The sequence below is a fragment of the Micropterus salmoides genome, unplaced genomic scaffold (genome assembly GCF_014851395.1).
Source record: "Micropterus salmoides isolate LMB-PRFRI ecotype aquatic unplaced genomic scaffold, ASM1485139v1 Ms_hic_scaffold_13, whole genome shotgun sequence".
In the NCBI taxonomy this organism is placed as follows: domain Eukaryota; kingdom Metazoa; phylum Chordata; class Actinopteri; order Centrarchiformes; family Centrarchidae; genus Micropterus; species Micropterus salmoides.
In genome coordinates this window covers 3731729-3751423 of record NW_024040374.1, presented here as the reverse complement: position 1 = coordinate 3751423, position 19695 = coordinate 3731729, and the positions used below count along the sequence as shown (strand labels likewise).

General features: G+C 39.3%; 1 protein-coding gene and 1 long non-coding RNA gene across 3 annotated transcripts in view; one reads left to right on the top strand and one right to left on the bottom strand.

Annotated features, from left to right (window-relative positions):
• Positions 1-3377: 3377 nt before the first annotated feature.
• On the bottom strand, positions 3378-4112 carry LOC119901380. The gene is made up of 2 exons (XR_005444177.1): positions 4018-4112; positions 3378-3881 (listed from the first exon to the last, which is right to left on the bottom strand). It is a non-coding gene; the product is annotated as an uncharacterized LOC119901380 (long non-coding RNA).
• An 842-nt stretch (positions 4113-4954) lies between these two features.
• Positions 4955-19695, top strand: part of LOC119900301 (regulator of G-protein signaling 8-like) — a 29049-nt gene continuing 14308 nt past the window's right edge. The window contains exons 1-2 of one of the 2 annotated variants that reach the window (XM_038715109.1): positions 4955-5170; positions 19111-19221. In XM_038715109.1, the coding sequence (XP_038571037.1) occupies positions 19121-19221 (101 nt within the window). In that variant the 5' untranslated portion in view covers positions 4955-5170; positions 19111-19120. Of the gene's footprint in view, positions 5171-19107; positions 19222-19695 lie in introns of both variants that reach the window. The other variant, XM_038715108.1, reaches the window with a different exon arrangement.

Sequence of the window (19695 nt, the reverse complement as noted above, 5' to 3'; positions counted from 1 at the left end):
ATTGTGCTGCTGAGCAGCATGCATGGGAATAAATTAGCCTACAATATAATAGACTTTATGTCAAAGTGGGTAAGAGCTTCTGACATCTTTATAATATGAAGAACAACTATGGAAAACCCATACTCAAGGCAACTTCTTGACCATGTTAAGGTATCACACCATATCAAATACTCATTCCTTAAACAGCCTTTAAACAAACATTTTCATCTAATGAAATTAACATTCTGCCTGGGAACATCACTACAGGTAATTAAGAACTACCTCTGACTGTCCTTACATGTTACTCCTATTAACTACTTCACATGTTGCATTTCACATATATAGTCATATTTCATTCCAACACTATAGACTATCCGTAACATAAGCTTTCAATTAAATCTTGTAAGTGTAAACTGAAGTGGCCGTGCCTGCATATGCAGGCATATGGACAAACTTAAATGGGTCGGTACAAGTACAAAATACAGTAATGTTACGATATTGATAAAGGCCATTATTACATCTTTTTTACAATTTCTAAATTATTGCAACATGCAACATTCAGCTCACACTAATGCAATCAAAACACATGGTAACAATTTGTCACTCATTATAAAATGACCATGACAAATCAGTAACAACAAGCAGAATTACAATATGTTTTGCTATTGTCAATTGTAAGATTATCTTTTATTTATTTATTCAAATAGAGGCTTCTTCTCAGTGAAACGTCCCTGAATAAATAAAAAAGGAATGATTTAGCCTAAACCAAGATTCCATTACAGTGACAGAAATGCTGCAGTATACTCCAGAAGTTTTCATCCTTGTGTGCAATCCATCGGACAAAGATTCTTTTTGCATTCCTGATCCATCCCTGGCATTCATCTGCATATATCCAGACATCAAGCATTTATTGCATCAAAGAGGGAGAGAGAGATCATGTGGCTGGTGGTCATAAACTTTTCGCCTCCATGAGAAAAAGAGTTCTTCTATGGGGCTGAGGAATGGAGAGTAAGGTGGAAGGAAAAGTGACACCATTGTGGGATGGGCTGTTAACCACTCTGTGACAGAAGCAAACTGCGAAACGCCACATCATCCCAATTATTACAAAACCTTCTGGAGTCCACCTCACTTGACCCCTTTCCTCATCTGGCAAGTCTTTAATAGAGGTCATCAAGGAATGAACAATAGCAATCAGTGTCCCAATTAGGAGTTTAGTTATGTTTGTCTTTTAAACAGTTTTGACAATAGTATGTAAAGATGTGCAAAACAGAGTGTAAATACAGAGTTTTTGTGGTGGTAGAGTTTGAGTGAGAAAACAAATTTGAAACAAATTAAAATTTGAAAGATGTGTTTTTCAAATGTGAATACCTTTGTGAAAGCTATGCAAGTGGTCCACAGTTTAGTCGACAGTGACTTCTGTTGTGCTGATTGTGTGAAGAACTTGAGACATATACACACACACATATATATATGTATATATACATACTGGGTCTGAGGATCTCATCTCAGCACCTACTGGTAGTCAGGCTACCTCTGGCGAGCACATGGAGGGCTGTGCGGCCCCCCAAAGAAATACCACCCCACACCATTACTGACCCACCGCCAAACCGGTCATGCTGGAGGATGTTGCAGGCAGCAGAACGTTCTCCACGGCGTCTCCAGACTCTGTCACGTCTGTCACGTGCTTAGTGTGAACCTGCTTTCATCTGTGAAGATGAAATTTGCCAATCTTGGTGTTCTCTGGCACACCCACCTGTGGACGTCGTGCCCTCATACCACCCTCATGGAGTCTGTTTCTGACCGTTTGTGCAGACACATGCACATTTGTGGCCTGCTGGAGGTCATTTTGCAGGGCTCTGGCAGTGCTCCTCCTGCTCCTCCTTGCACAAAGGCGGAGGTAGCGGTCCTGCTGCTGGGTTGTTGCCCTTCTACGGCCTCCTCCACGTTTGCTGATGTACTGGCCTGTCTCCTGGTAGTGCCTCCATGCTCTGGACACTACACTGACAGACACAGCAAACCTTCTTGCCAAAGCTCGCATTGATGTGTCATCCTGGATGAGCTGCACTACCTGAGCCACTTGTGTGGGTTGTAGACTCCGTCTCATGCTACCACTAGAGTGAAAGCACCGCCAGCATTCAAAAATGACCAAAACATCAGCCAGGAAGCATAGGAACTGAGAAGTGCTCTGTGGTCACCACCTGCAGAACCACTCCTTTATTGGGGGTGCATTTGTAAAACAAAACCTGTAAGAGACAACGTCTAACAGGCAGATGAGAGACTAGTACACCACTGTCCCCCTTCAGAAGTTATTCTCCACTGTTTGTCATCATGCCTCTTTGTCACTCGATGCGAGCACCATGGCATTGAATTTAATGAGCACAAAGCTTCGTGTGCAGCTGGGATGTGGTCATGCGTGTTTTCTACTGTACGCTGTTGTTGGCTGTGCAGCATGTACACAAGCAGTGACTGACACTGGAGACACTTAGAGACTGCTCTAGGCTCTGATTGGTTGGTTACTTCAGGGAGCAGTGAATTCTTGTTATTGTCATTAGAAGCTGTAAGAAGAACCCTGATTTTTCTTTTTTACAGATTATCTGTCTCATGTTCTACTGTCAGGATATAGTGACAGTTTTAGCAAATATCACAAATTATTTTAAAAGATTTCCCTACTGCAGCTTTGACTCTGTAAAAGTGTATGCGTGCATGTGTGAAACTGAGAAGGAGAGAGAGCCAAAAGGAGACTTAGAACACGTGTGTGTAGGCAGTGCTTGTGTGTTTGTGTATGTTTGTGTGTGTGTGATTTTATGTAACACAAGAATTATCTGTCCTCTGCCAGGCCGCCTCCTCCTCACTCTCAGCTCCTTGCAGATCATATCTTCCACTCTTCATTCTCCTCTAATGCTTGTCACATACCATCTTAAATATGTTTTGGGGTGCAAAAAAAAAAGAAGTTTAAATTAGATTCTTTATTATCCACCATCTATACATACATTGCCTCACATATACACAACATGCTGTACATTTTATACACAAATTGACTCCTAAACCAAGACAACTAGACACACAGCAAGTGGACACAGTGAGGCAAACAGTACAGACTGTCGTCGCAACAGAGCATGCGCTGAACTGAATCACTCCAAAACTGAGAGGTGTAATCCATATATGTTTTGTCTTTGTGCATGCAATTTTAGTAAATCACATAACATTAAGATGAGTGAGAGAAACTATTAGCTTGCTGTTGACTACCAAAAATAACAAATGTTATTCTCATGTTACGTTCTGAGTACCAGCATGTGAAAACTATAAAGGTTATGCGACATCCATCTGCAACATGTGATGCAGGCATGGTACAGACAAGCTTACTTTTGTTTTTCCCTTTACATTGATGACACAAACACTGTTTTGCAGAATTTCTCTTTATTTCTGTATGCAGTTTGCTACAAAACTGAACATTTGTGTAAAATTGTAAACTAGTATGACACCCTAAGCTAGTTCAGAATTGACCAGCCAGTGAGTAAAATAAGTGGGCAACAATACTACAAGCTGTGCAAAATATAACCTCCAAGTTTATTTGTACAGAATAGGCATTAAAAAAAGGGTTAAAACAAAGCTGAAGCTAAGAAAGTTAAAAGGTCAGTTCAAAATGGGGGAAACTCAGGGTCAGTTAAACGGGAATGCGGCTCTCCGTGGCTGGGTGTGCTCAGCTTCGTTTTCCTGTATGGGGCGAAGCAAAACACGACAGGAACGGTCTGCTGTTGGTCACAGGTTGGCCGGTTGTGGCCTCCTCACTGCTTGGGGCCTCTGGTAACTCTACTAAGTAGCAGTGGCTCTGCACTGCCGGCTCCCCAGACTACAACCCAGCCGTGTGGCACACCATTTCAGATATCAGCAGCCTCAGCACACTGCACCCAGGAGACAAGCAGAAGACTCTTAGACAACAGCAATTTATAAAACATTCCACACGACAGAAACTGCCACCAGCGCACATAATTATATATACACCCAAGGAAGAAGACATTCAAAATCACAACTCTGTACCTGCACCCAGGAGACAAGCAGAAGACTCCTTAGCCTGGTTAAATAGCTTGCCCAAGCACACCTGTCTGCCATCGCCCATCCCCATGCAATTAACCCATGTGAAAAAAACACACCCACCAAATGCACACTCACTCTAGGTGCTCACCCATCACACTACCACTGCACTCAAAATAGGCTGATACAGGTCTACCCAGTTACACTAGCATGGATGTTTACATTGGTCATGCAGAAGTGTCTGAATGTAGAGAATGTGTTGGGGTCTGTGCTTCTTTAAATAGCAGTATACTGTTTATCATAATCAGTGAAATGCTTAGTTGTGCTCAATAATTAAGTCCATTTTATAGTTTTTATCCCCTTGAGATTCTTCCCTTTTTCTGTCACATGTACTAATGATTATTTATACAATTCAATTTACAGTTAATACTTTAGTTTTTAAAAACGTGACAGTGTTCTGAGAGCCAAGTTAACATCTTCAGGTAGCTTGCTTTGTCCACTTAAGAGTTGAGACCCCCAAAATATTAAATTTACAATGAGACAAAAAGCTGAAAATTATTACATTTGGGGAGCTGGAACCAGTAAATGTACATTTTGCTTGATAGATTACTTTTCATTTCAAAAATTGTCAAACACGAATGTCACTTGATTAATCACTTAGTTCTTTCAGCACTGAATAAAAGTAGATGTGTTAATTATATCACTTCAGTTTCCAGCCTTCAGTAGCTTGATTGCAAACGTCTACATTCTACACCCCTGTGCTACACATTTATGTTTCTATCTCTTCTACCACAATTTTACTGAACAGCACATCTCCACTTCACAGATGTGCTTGGGTTGTCCTTGGAGAGTTCCCCGTGCAAACAAAGCCCTCTCACTCTCTGTCGCTCTCTGATTCCACCCCCTCTGCCTCTCCCTCTATCCATCTCAGCTGCTCTCTCCCCCCCACGATTTCACACCATTGAGCATGCCGCGTGTAGCTCCTACTCGCTGGCATCAGAAACACTAGATATCTTCCGAGCTGTGCAGATTCATACAAATACACACCAGCATTGGCTAGACGAAGGCTGCGTTTTGCCAAAACTCACGTTGGGGATAGGCAGTGATAAAAAAGAAGGGGAGACAGAGTCCAGCAGCTCTCGCACACACCGGACTCAAGGTAAATGATCCATATTTATTTATTGGATGGCAGTGTTATGTAATTCTGCTGCGGCCAGGGAGATCTTGGCATTACGTGGAATTTGTCATTCTTAATGGTTCATGGGGCTGATTATTATCTGCCGCTTTGAATGGAGGCTTACTGTTAAATCAGGGAAAAAACAGATGATTAAGTGATTTGACGTCTGTGTGGTTGATATTGGAAACAGTGAATACAAGATTGTTCTCTCATCACCTAGCTAATATCTATGGGTGTTTGTGTACACTCTGTGTGGCTGCATGTCTAAATTTCTACCAAAGAGATTTTCAAGCATGCTTTCAGTAACATTTCCTGTGAGAACTATCGAAAATCAGTTCACACCCTCCCACCTACCTTTCCTTGATGCTGAAAGCTCTGAAGACTTTTAAGTCCAGTAAATGTCACTCTCCAGAGCTATCAAAGATAGAGTAGGGCTTTGAAGTGCCACCTCAGGCTAAGGTGCACCCAGACCCTTCAATAACACTCAGGTGTTTCAGTTTTAAACCCTTCTACTCCCCTATCTCTATATGTCGGTGACAATGATGCTTGTCATATCTCATAAAGCGATAATTAGTGAGCATTAGGTACTGGAGGATTTTGTTATTGTTTGACAAGGCAAGGCTATCTGATTCCCCCTGCTTTCAATATCTGTATTAAACTCTTGAAAAGCAGCTATTAGCTTCTTATGTACCGTACATATAAGAATGGTATTGATCTTTTAATTGTGCACAAGTTACCAGTAACATATCGTTGGAAAGCAAATATAAATATACTGACAGTGAACATTTTTATGCACAATATGACCATTTTGTGTTGGTTGGGAGTAGTCAAGTCAATTTTATTAAAACTTTCATGTAGCTCATTACCACAAATTTGCCTCAAAGGCCTTTACAATCTCTACAGTATTGACCCAGCCAGGGACCTTTGTATATGTCATCCCCCTGCTCTCCCCCCATCTTTTCTGCCTGTCAGGCAGAATACCCAAAAATAATGTAATAAAGCATAATCTGGCATTATACATTCCCCACATATTTTATTTGCTAATGCACAGTGGTTATTATTCAGACCAGGTTGGCCTGGGATTTGAGATTTGGGCCGCATGCAATACAATGATTGATGATGAAATTTTTTTAATTTATAGTACATGCTGCATTCTGTTTTCAATAGGATCTTTTGTTTCCAAATTACATCCACGGCCATTTTATTCAGGGCAGAAATCTCAGATTTCGATATTTAAAAATCTAGTTAAATAAAACCAAAACTCTGTCTGCATGGTTAGATATCACTCGGGCTAATTAATTAAATCAGTTCTGAACTTTGACAAACAAGGCACATACAGTAGCTTAGACAGGAGCATGCAGAGCTAATTGATTCTGGGTTGAGTGTCGTACTGTGCACCACATGTGGTGATTCAAGCAAGTAAGCAAGTGCTCACTTGCGTGTTGAGCTACAGTTGTGCACTTGCATTGCATTGTGGTCTTGCTACATGCATATGACAACACAATTTACAAATCCTACTCAAGAGCAATGCCTTTAGTAGACAGAGCGACATGCCTAGGAATGGAGCCGCTTTCTGCAATGCAAAATAAATCCCTGGAACAAACTGATTACATAAATGGCTAAAGGCAGGATGAATTGAAAGGAAAGATGCACTCAGTCTGTAGCAATGAGCAGTTAAAGCTGTAAGGAGCAACACACAGGTCCAGATTTCAAAACTACTAGGCATGTTGTTTAGTGACTGGTTGGATGTGCTAATCCACGCAAATAGCCTGAATGTTTACAAACATATGACAGCCATTTTGCTTTTCTTTAGTCAGCCACAGAATTGATCAATTCCTTCCTGACTTCCTGTACCTGAATAGAACTCCATCTTTCTCGATCTTGTGTAAACTTTGATCCAGGATTAAAAATCTGTGGTTTGCATGTATATTTCTTCTCCACACAGCACTGGTTATAGCCCATTTGCAAAACTCAACAACAGCCCAAACTCACAAAAAAAAAATTCAGCAGTTCATTGTTACTCTCCTTATCCTAACACCCAAAACAAGAAATTCAGGACCATACAAAAGCCCATTCTGTCCAGTCACATCCCATCATGTTTGTGTATAGCCTACAGTAGATGACAAGCTCTAATTTTATCACCAAGCAAAATGTTTTCCAGAAGCTGATGCAAGTCAATGGTGTGCCCTTATCTTCCTGAACACCCCTGGCATGCATGTGCTTTTAATAGTTTTGTCCAGCCAATGACAGGCAGATTTACTTGACTGTAGTCTGACATAGCTCTAGCTGTGAGTCAAATACTTGGCCTTTGCTTCAAGCACAGTCAGTTTTGTATTTTGTACGAGGTAAAAGAAAAGATGCATAACAGGTCTTTAATACAGAATATAAAGATTTAAGAGGCATAATTGGGATGCATAGCTCCAATATAGCTAAGGTTAAATATATTGTGTACGTTATCCAGAAACTGACTTGTACATAAAATGTTTTCGAAAAAATTATGGTACAAAAACCGCATGTGTCAGGCTTGTGAGCAGTACTCAAACTCAAAAAGTAGTGAATCTGGGCTAACGGCTGGTGAGTTCTGCTACTAGCTTACCGTGTGCTTCTCACAAACAACGGCTAACTTTACTGTAGTTCTGTGTCCGTGCATGCCGCAAACTGAAAACACTGTCTGTCACAGCGTCTACACGAAAAGGAAGGAAGACATGGCTGGTAGTATTGTTCTCAGATACAGTTGCTAATCACTTCAGTTCACTGAAGGAAACCATCTTTTGTGACTGTGTGGGGAGCAAGGCTTGTTGATGTGTGAGTTTAGCGTCAACCTCCGTCGTCTGACTGATCCACCAATAAGCGAGAAGTTTACCCCTTGAGACACAGCCCCTCCCCATTTGCATAATGAGGCAGAAATGCATGGAGAAATGTAAAAAGAGCAGGCAGAAATAAATAACTGTTGTGGAAATAGGGTAGAAATGCAAAGGAATGCTCAAAATATTAAAACACACACACACACACACACATAAATAAATACCTAAGTAAAATAAATAAAGTTGAAGATTATAACAGACATTAAATATATAAGGTAATTATTACAAAGGTGAATAAATAAAGAAGCTAATTTAAAGAGATAAACACATTTATTTCCCATTGTATAATTTAATTACTGCCTACATTTATTTATTTACTGTATTTTTTGTGCATTTAAGCGGATGCTTATTTATTTATTGAGCATTTGTTTATTTTTGTATTTATTTCCCTTTATGTCAGAATCCGTCCTCCATACACACTGGGAAAGGTTGATAAGATTTACCCAAGGTATGCTGTCAAGGCAATTAACCTGCATCTCTAAACTGCTCTGAGCAGGTTTTCTTCGTGGTTATGTCGAGGTTACCCCCATACACATGAAGAGCGGTGTGGGCTACACACCACTTTTGTGCTAATGATAAAAACTATTACACACTACTTGATTTTAGATTTCATCTTGACTTGTGTGCTTTCCACTAGGGTTGCAGCTGAAATGTTTGTTGGAATGAGATTATTCTTAACACATTCATACAGCATTACATTTGTACAGGTAGCCCTGCAGCCTCTGACTTATGGAGGAGATTAATTCATTAACGGGTCAATTTCTGAGATGTAGCCCATGTGTAATTGAATTATCCTTAATGTTTTCACATTGGACTATTTAGATTGACTATTTTACGTGTCCAAAAAATATGGAGCCAGGAGAGGGGGGTAATAATCCGAGATGAAAGTGATATATTTACAAGAACAAAACTCGGAAATTCCCTGAGCATATAATAATATGGTGACTGTGGGCTAAAATCACAAGTACTTTCTCATTGCTAAATCCTTTTGACATTCCACTGCTGGTATAATACATGGTAGTGGCATCTGTGGTGAGAAGTTGCAGCCTTGCAAAGTGAAGCGATGGCCTAAGTCTTGAATTTTTTACACAAAAGTTCCTTGACAAAAAAACTTGAGAATTCTTTATTTGTAGATTTGATTTTTTTTCCCCCAATGAATGTATCACTTTATTTTTATTATTAGCCTACCCCTCTCCCATGGATTTTTATTCTTTTAAACAAGACAAAATAGAGAATTACAACAAGAGCACTGTAAAGTTACTTATGAATTTAGTCAATGAGCAGCCAACTGACATTATCATTGTGCATTCTTCTGGGTAAAATACGAAGCATGCACCATTTTGAAAAACCTGCACAAACTCCATTTAGGTTGACACCAAATCAACTAACTATCACATTATTGTAGAACTGTTTAACACCATTGTAGGCATTCGGTTTGTCAACCCTGGATTTCCTTGATAATCCCAAATCAAATCTGAGTAGGTCAAATCCCCTTCATAGTACAGGCCTCAGGTGTGCAGGGTGGCAAGTTGAGCCAGGTGTGAGAAGATGCACACAGGGGAGCACAGAAACCACCAACTCCCTCCAGAGCATGTGACAGGAAACAGGACACAGAGAGACCGACACAAACCAAAACACACTAAGCACACAGCAGACATCCCAAAATGCAAAAATAAATCAAAACAGATTCATTCACATACCAAATGTCACTCAATAGGAGTCACAGCAGGAGGGCCATTGCTTGGCTTATCACATTCATGCATACTAGAGTGATGACAGTTATTAATGAGCAAACCCTCATTTAATCTTCATTAGTAGAAACCAGTAATTTCTTTATCAAGATTGAATCATCAATAATGTGTCCCAAGTTTCCCAATTATTTCCCCTCTAGACCGCAGACTACCATATGCATCTGACAACAGTTACTAGTCTGTTCCCAAACCAGATGCTTACATGAGTGTCCAAAAACCCGAAATACTACTCTTTATCAGGTGTACTGTATATAGTAATGATAAAACAAGCATGCATTACACATACAAGATTATATATTATATTATATATTAATTTAATTTGGCCAGCCACATCCATTCTTTGCAGTGATATCATCGTTCATCATTATCATCATTCATCTTTATATTTTTTGCTATGGCAATGGCAGCACATGTAGATGTGCAGATTTCAGCTCAGGAGATGCTGACTATGGACTACAGCCATATGTGCTGCCCATACATTTTTGTTCCGGCTTTATTGCCAATAAACGTATTAAATATGACCAGTGTTGGGCAGTAGCATCGCTACAAGTAGCGCTGTTACTAGTTTAACTACATTTCTCAGTAGCTTGGTGGTAGCGTCGCTATTTTCTGAATCAAATAGCTTTTCTGTAACGAAGCTCTTTTACTGACTTTGCTGGAGGGGACTAAAGACACGCATGATTGAGTTTACTTTCTATTGTGAGAGTTTTTATAAACACCTCTTGTGAGAATGATCAGGGTCCAGCCCGGACAGCTCTCCTCCTCACTGGAGGAAACTTTGATCTGTAGTGGCAGAAACTTGTTTCCATGAGATGTTGAGATCTCTCGCCCTCTCTCTCTGTCTCCCTCCCTCCCTCTCCCTCTCCCTCTCGCTCTCCCTCCCCCATTGCCATGAATGTTTAGGTTGTTTAGGTTGGAAGGTTGCCAGAGTACAAATGCACATATAAACAATAAAAAAATATATAAGTAATTTGATAATTAAGTAACGTCATACAAATAACAATGGTTCTCCGTTTGTTGCATGAGGAGTTTCTGTGTGTCTGATTCAGCTCTCTCTCATGCACACACACACTGTTTGGAGCAGGTTTTTAGTCTTTCTTCTATTGCTACTATGGCTGCTATATATGACCTAACTATAAAATATAATAAAATTAAAAGTAGCTTAGATGTAACCAAGCTACGTTGCTGTAGCTTAGCTTGCTACATTTCACTGGGGGGTGGCTTTTGTGTAGTGAAGCTTCATTTAATGTAGAGTAGCTAGTAGCTTAGCTCACTACATTTTCCTAGTAGCTTGCCCAACACTGCATATCACAGAAAAACAGTCATCAGATAAGGACGCTGGGGTTTGGATTAAAAAGCAGCGGACCTTGAGACAGTGGATAACCAGACCAGACACCATGGCAGGTGCTGTGATTGCCCCAGAGGAGAGGAAAGAGAGGAGCCGGGATAGGAGCCAGGCTGGCCAAGCAACGGGAAATCAGAGACTGTTGTCTCCATATCATTACAGAGACCTGCTCCATCATTAAGCACTTACTGGGTGGACCGTGTTCCAAGCAGACAGAGTGCAAGAATCCACCAAGATGAGAGGAGGTGGACTCTGTGTTTACATTGGTGATGCTTGGTGCTCAAACACAGTCAATGTGGATCTACACTGTTTCCCAAATGTCAGACTTTTTATGGGAAGATTAAAACCATCACCAGGCCCTGTCTTGTTGCAACTGTTTACCTATTTGCAAATTCAAAAAATGCACTGCAGAATCATTTCCTGGATGTATGTATGTATATAAATAACTGTATATATTCTTTTATGTGACCATATTTTTCGTGTATAATGATACTACCTTGATACCTTGTTTGATACCTTGATCATCACATATGTTGTATGTCAGGTGTTGCTTTGATTTCACATCTGTGTGAAGATAAAAATTTGCCTGGACACTCTCTAGCACCCCGTGAATAAGCATAAAAAAAATTTAAGTATAGGTGCATGGATGGACAAAATCAAAAACATCTCACATCCCAAGCTACTTCACTCTTTTTGCCTGGTCCAAGCTACACTAATTTAATGAGCACATTTTATTGTCACAATGGAAAATAAACTGATGCACATGTCTCATAATATTTCATTAGTGAATTTACAATTCTTGAAACAATTATTAAAAGCTTTAACATATTTGTCAGTGCACTTCTGATACAAAAAAGTGGCAATAGCAGAACACCTGTAGGCAAGACAGGAACATTAATCCAAATGAACAGTTTATTTCGTGGAAAAAGGATAAAATTACATGGTAATATTTGTAGCGCACATGGGCAGTGTTTCTCAGGTTGCTAAACAAGCTGCAGAGATAGATAATGTACCATGAACCTGGAAAAGCTTCCCTAGTGCATTTATTTTCTTTTGGAGATTAAATTATAAGCTGCTGAAGCTTGTGGACTGGACACAGATTAAGTTGATACAAAATAAATAGCTAGAGGAGGACCTGCACGGCAGGGGAGTGGCATTAATCTAACAGGACAGTTAGAGTGTACCTTTCTGAGTAGAAAGTAGATGAAAATAGTACCAACGTGTGCTGAAAAGCCCCTAAGCAGCTTTATCCCAGACTGACCTATCAGACTGTTGAAATGAGCAATGTAGTCAGGTATCATGACAGGAGGCCTCAGAGAAGTGAGGAACTGCAAAGTTATGGTACATGGTGTATAGTAAGCAACATGATTCACTAGTCAAAGGTTTTAAGTTTATATCTCATACTGATTTGTTTTTATAATATTTAATTTCAGACATTATTTAACTGGAGGAGGACATAATGTTAGAAACACCTTGAAGCTATGCATTCTTGTCCATAACATGAGCTCATTCATTTTGTTTTGGTTTTTAAATGGATGCAGATAGGCTCTTAATCAACTGTTTGTATATCAAGACTTCTTCCTGCTCTGCCACTGGAATTTTACAGATTGTGCCACATGGGTGAGGTTCTTCAAAAATGTCAGAACAGCTGTAAGTGCCACTATTAGTCACAGCGGTGGCTATACATAGCGCCTGTTTATTCATCACAAGTACCTGTAAGGCATTGTCTGTGGTGATATCTCAAGCATTATTATAAATTGTGAAAAAGATATTTAATGATTCAGTTTATAGAACTGTTATTGAAACAGACTTTACAAACTGCTTCACAATAGAGGATAAAATGAAAACATCACATACTGACATAAAATGATGCCTCTAAAATTTAAACATCGTAAAACATTTACCATACAGTAATTAGAACTGCACTTTGGTTTTTTTAATCCTCTATTATATTTTTATACATCTGACCCCAAGTATTTTGCATCTCTACACTGTATTTTCCCTGAAGCATTTTCTGAGCTGGCCTTGACACAACATGACTCTGTTTACTGTAAACATCAGTGTCCTCTGGCACAGGGAAAATACATGTAGGGATATAAAATCACTTTAAAACCAATCCACTCCCTTTTAAAAGATAAGATCTGTTGATGATCAGAAAAGGCTCATCATTTTCACTTTTACCAACACTCACCATCGCTTTTTGCCTTTGTTCTGAATTGTCTTGCAAGACAACAACAACACATGGGCACAAGGAGACAAGTCTGTGAGAAGCAATGGTGTTTGGAGCGGTAGGCGTTTCCGGATCAGAGTGGCGGTTAGCGGCTCCTCTGGGCAGAGTGTGTTGTGGATTGTCCTGTCCTGAATCCTACCTGAGCCAGCCGAGCACAGCAGACATCTGCCAGGACAGAAATAAACCCCAAATCAGCCATGATTCCTCCTTCTGTTGTTCCTAATGGTGACAACACAGATCAGATGGTCTGACACACAATTCTGTAGGCAGTCTGGCTTCCGCTCTCGGGGTAGGGTACACACAATTACACACATGCAAACACACAAGTGCAAGACCACAGTTGTGCTCTTGTGACTCATGTCCCAAATCTGACAACTTGGCTGTAGAGAGGAAAAGGACATGTCTGGATTTGCCAAAGCTAAATTGCTGTTCAGTCACTCTGGATAAGTTGTCATGTGATTCTCAGATCATCGTAATTAGCCTGAAAACAGCTAAAAAATGTGGCTTGGAATGAACAGAGTGAAGGTTAGATGAATTTAATTACACATTGTCCCTGTTTGCATCTAAATTTGAGAAATGTCCAGTACTTTAGGCTTTAACCATCCCTGTTTGTTGCTTGACAATTTTCTTCAGCTGGCATTTTTTGAGCAAATGCTTTTCTTTTGTTTCTTTTACTATATCTCTTATACATGTAGCACAAAATAAATCCAACCTATAACATGAAAGTGTTTCTTTTATTTACTGTTGCACTGACCTACTCAAAATTACTGGAAGAAATACAATTTGTGCATTTTCCCCTGAGGAACTTGATTCCTTCGTAGTGTTCTGACCCAGTATTCTCTAAAAAAGAATCAGCACAGTGTCATACAAGCAAAGCACTGGACACAGCTCAGTGGTTCAAGACAAGCAAATTACCCTCTTTTAGTGTGTGAGAGAAGGTGGAGAGGGCAGAGAGGCTGACAGTGAGTGAACTAATTTACAAGTTCATGAATTAAAATGAATGAATGGGTAGTAGTAGTAATGTAGGGACAGGTCCAGTGATTATGGAGTAGATTATTAGATAGATAGACATATTAGACAGAACATTTGTGAACTGTTTTACAATGAATGTTTAACATTAAAAAAGCTTATTTGCTGTCTTGCCAAGAGTTAGGTGAGAACATAATACCACTCATGTCTGTACTGTGAATATGAAGCTGAAGCCAGGAGACAGTTAGCTTAGTATAAACTAACAAGCTTAAACCTTGTTTTTTTGTACGGATTCAACAAATGACATGTTGATTATCAAGCCATAGATTTGCTGGCAGGTGATTTTATTTTTTTTTACCTTTGGACAAAACAATGCCAAAGGTGTACAATCTTTATGCTAGGTTATAGCTAACTATCTCCTGGCTCCAGCAACATATTAAACAGATATGAGAGTTGCATCAATCTTATGATATCAGCCTTGGAAAAAAAGTGAAGCATATTTAGCCTGAACTATTTCTTTCTATATGAACACCATGTAGTGCTATATTTAAAAAAAATGACGGTGGGAGATTGTCCTAGATTTAGGACCAAAACGTGATCTGCTATAATTGGGCGAGACTCTAAACGTCCAAAAATGTAACTTGACAAGCTGCTATTTTTACTTGCACTCAACAGGAACGAGAGCAGAGATGCGACCTGTGATGTACTTCTTTTAACTTGAAATGACGTCACGTACACATATGGTCTCCGTCTTTTTGCTTCTGACGTCAGAACAGATATGCGCACTTGAGCACCCATGCATACATTTATAGTAGTATATATCTATTCCTTTTCTATTCCACCTATCAGCACCAAGGAAATTTGGGTTCTACCACAATGTGCATAACTTACTTAAAGTGGTTGAATTTGTATGTGGAAAAATACTGAAACTACTAAATTAAACTTATATATATATATAAATAAATTTGAATTTGCTCTGTGCAGATCAATCTGATCTATTCATTATTATGCAAACCCACAGTTCATAATCACTTTGCAGCAAGGCAGCTAATACAACACATACAACTGCAGGGTTTCTTCTGTCAGCGTCCAGAAATTAGGACATGGAGTGGAATCTGAAAACCTGCATTGCACCAAGTTAGGTAACATCAAAGAAGATTTTTATACACACAGACACTTCCATGATCTAGATTTTTACTTCCTAATCCACCAACCCAAATTGGCATCTCAGATACTGGAGGTCTAACGGATGTTGCCTGTACTTATAGATTCATGAGGCATACTTGTGTATATCTCAGACATTAGAGTGCTGTTGCTTTTTTTAGCCTCTTTCCTCCAGGAGCCGGCCTTGCTGCATGGCTGAATAGAACACGCACTGCTTGATTCTGACTACATAGATTTGTCAGGGAATTTTATAAATAGCTCAGAGGCAGCACGTGTCTGCACCATACTGCAGACGAACAATGCAGCTCACAACAGCCAGAGAGATACAATATTGTCAAAACAGTGGAGAAGAAGCAAGGAGAGAAGGAGGAGAGGGAGGTTATTATGTTATTGACAGTTTGGCACAAACCAAACAGGCCTATCAATATATCCGTGTCTCTCCTCATCTTCACTTGATGCCCTTGTTTGCTGAAAAAGCCACGTGACACACAAATTCAACCACAATACAGTGCTGACGGGTGATTTCCTTTACGCATATACAATCTGTGTGAAATAACCTCTAATTTTTGCTCATCGCTATCTTTTATTATCTAAATATGCAATCCATGAATGGGGATGCCTACACAATGGCACCATTTGAAGGAAGATCCTTCAAAAAGCATAACTCAGTGGTGGAATTTGACTAAGATGAAGATGTCAACAAGGCAAGACATGCCACATTTATTTGTACTGCACCTTCCAGCAACAAGGCAGATGGAGTTACACAGTTGCCATGGAATAATAAAGGTTAAGCATTTTAAGCTTAAAATGAGAAAGCTCCAGAACAGCCACTAAATGTCACTGAGAACAATCGTGTTCCCCAGAGGAGGTATCCACTTAATTTTAACGATCCCCTGACCTTTTCTCTAACAGTAAGCATACACCATTTTTTTTATGACATTTTACGTGCACTTCATCCTTAACTTTACATTTTAGCCACCTAGGGCTTTAAGAACAGCAATGTGCTCACAACACTCTTTCATAACCTTCCACAAGTCTATGGAGAAATCTGACGTAAAACTTGATACTCACTCACTTTCCTATCTATCCTAAATACTAAACACCAAAAACATCTCTGCCCGTTATTTTGGCATACCCCTCTGAAAATAACTAATCATTAACAAATGAACTGCACCTTGAGATTATGACTCACATAGATGACACACAAACTACTGTTCCAGTCCAGTGCATCTATTTTATGCACAACATGGGTGGTTCTGGGAAAAGCATCATATCTCCAGTGCATCCAAAACAATAGAATGAATAAAACTGGTCAATTTTAAACTTCTAACTTCAGATCTCTTTAGGGTCGTCTGTAATTGTCTGATGCTGTATGTGCTGTTGTTATGTCTGGCTATGTTCTTTTTATGTTATATGCTTTTGATTGTTAGGCTATTGTATGTATTTGTCATTTTGTTTTGGCTATCTATGTTTGTTTTTCTTTTCCTCTGCTGTACTCGGGTCTCTCTTGCAAAAGAGAGCTTGATCTCAATGAGATTACCTGATTAAATAAAGATTATATACTGTATAAAGCCCATGCAGCATCTTGTAAATTTAGCAATGTAGGTTTCTGTCATTAAGGTATAAAACACATAAATCCTCTTTTTGAGGTACCTTGGTTGAGGTTTTATTAACAAATGAACTCAATGATCTATTAAAAAGAGCACTTTTTGAATACATATTTGGGAAAAATCTCACGCCTCTCTGGTAAACTTGTACCTGCAGCCAGCAGCGGTATGCTTAGCTTAGCACAAAGTCTGGTAATGGGGGGGTAACAGTTAGCCTGGCACTGTCATTCAACAAACAACATATAACGTGTGAACTTTAGTGCTGTTACCTTGTGACAGAGCCAGGGTAGCCATGTCCACCTATTTCCAGTTTTGTGCTATGCTAAGCTAAGCTAAGCTAAGCTAACCAGCTGCTGGCTATAGCCTTATATTTAACACAATGTTCTCATCTAAATCTTTGCCAGAGAAGAAAAAGTGCATTTCCCAAAATGTCAAACTATGAATGTAATCTTGGGAATGGAAGGGGACAACATTTTTTTTTATTATTTACTAATAAAGCACTTACATTTCACTAAGAAATCACAAGACAATAAGACAATTTCTGGTTTATTGTAAAAGGATAAGATATCTATGCTTAATGACATCAAAAAGGGAAATCAGAAGCAGAATTCATTCATTCATTTTACACCTGAGTTTCGTCTGTCATGGCATGGAGTAAAGTGTGAACAATTTCACCTGAATGTACCTGTCCATCAATCCAATGTTTTCACATCTTTTTCCTGTGAAATAGTCCTAACTTTTTTTAACTTTTAATGTGGCATATTTACGACCATGTCCCATCTGGATTGACGCATATGTCCCAGAGGCGGAACACTGACAAATAGTTCATGACAGCAGTAGTGTCCAAATAAGATGGGGCAGCTTATGATGAGAGATGGGGATATGGGTCATATTAGTATGTTCAAATCTCCTTTTGATTTAAAAAAATAAATAAATAAATTGTAATCACAATTTAAGGCCAGTATAAAAATGGCACATTCAGTTGGCAATTTTCCATAGCCAACAAATAAATAAACCTAGCATATATTTATTGAAATATTATTTATATTTACACATTCTAGCTGTTGCCAGCCGTGTCCTAGCACGATGATCAGTTTGATGAGCATCTACTACATGTACAATATAGAAAAAAAACAGATTTACAGCTGCCTCCGTATCTCAGCCTCTGTAAAACTCAGTTGCAGATATGAATTGTTACATAGGTTTTCTACAACAGGAAAGCTTATCAGGATGTTAATTTGGGTATCAGGGATGTTTGAAACTGAATGAGGCAGAGCCATAATGAATCTACTTTTTGTATATGCAGTTGCACCTGTTGTCTACATCCAGTCCAGTCCTCTACAGTCAGTTAGCCTTATCTCTGCATCTTGCCTCTTACAGTCTGTTTATTCAGCAGGTCTCCCAGCAACATTTAAGAATTTAGTCATAGTCTAAATATCTAAGGGGGCAGCCCAACTACATGAAGTTAAAACATTACCATTAGCCACCTTAGCAAATGCTAAAATATGACAGCAGTTTTCTAGAGAGTCCCGAGCATACAGTTAAAATGCATTTTTAAGCTTTGTTGGTTATGTAATTGCATTAACTGAAAACACTAACGAATACAAGCACTTTAATCTTCAATTATCCAGGAAAATTAAATGAACATAGTTGTGATTTTCCTGTTATGCGTTGGGATCACATTTATGCAGCTCTACAAAAAAAACAACAGCTTGTTGCTGATGGTCCCAGCTCTGTTTGGGTTGCACTTTCCAAGTCTAAAAACCAAGACCGAGCTCCAGATATATAAACCACCTTCTGCCTCAGTGGAATGGAAAAATGAATTATTTTGTTTCTGTGTTTAAAGTAAACATATCCGTGCACCCACACGTAAGTAACCATCTGGATACACTGCAGAAATGGAAGGTATCTTTTCTTTGTCACAAGGTTTTAGCTGAATGCTGAGATATGCCATCAGAAGAAAACATCAAGTATTGTGTGTTTTTTCAGCAGGATCAGCACCATGAAGACCAGACTTGGCTGCCTGTCCAATAAATCTGACTCCTACAGTGACTTCTCAGAGTTCCTGCCTCCTGCTCACGAAACCACTGCCAGGTGTCTGAAGTGAGTAAGAAAATCCTGTCTTTTTCTGTGAGACTTCAAATTTGTAACCAATTAAAACACAAAAGTTTCTGTTGTGTTAAAGGGATAGTTATTTTTTTATTAAGTGGGGCTGTATGAGGTACTTGTCTGTAGTCAGTGTATTACCTGCAGTATGTTGGTCGGCGCATCATTGCTTTGGAGAAACAGAGTTATGTACTGCTGTGGACAGGGTCAGCAGCAAAATATATTGTAGCCACCTAAAAGAAGGCCCTCCAACAGACTATTAATATCATTTCATATGCACGCTATATTTTGAATATTTTCAATGCTTTAGCTCGCAGTCAGAGAGCCATTTCCTTTGGAACTACGTTTTCTCAGCCGTAGAGTTTACATATTCCTATGCATAAGCACAACTGGGTCATCTGTTTGGGTCTGTTCCAGCTGTTGCAGCATCAGACTAAAATCAAACTTAATAAAGATACTAAGAGTGAACTC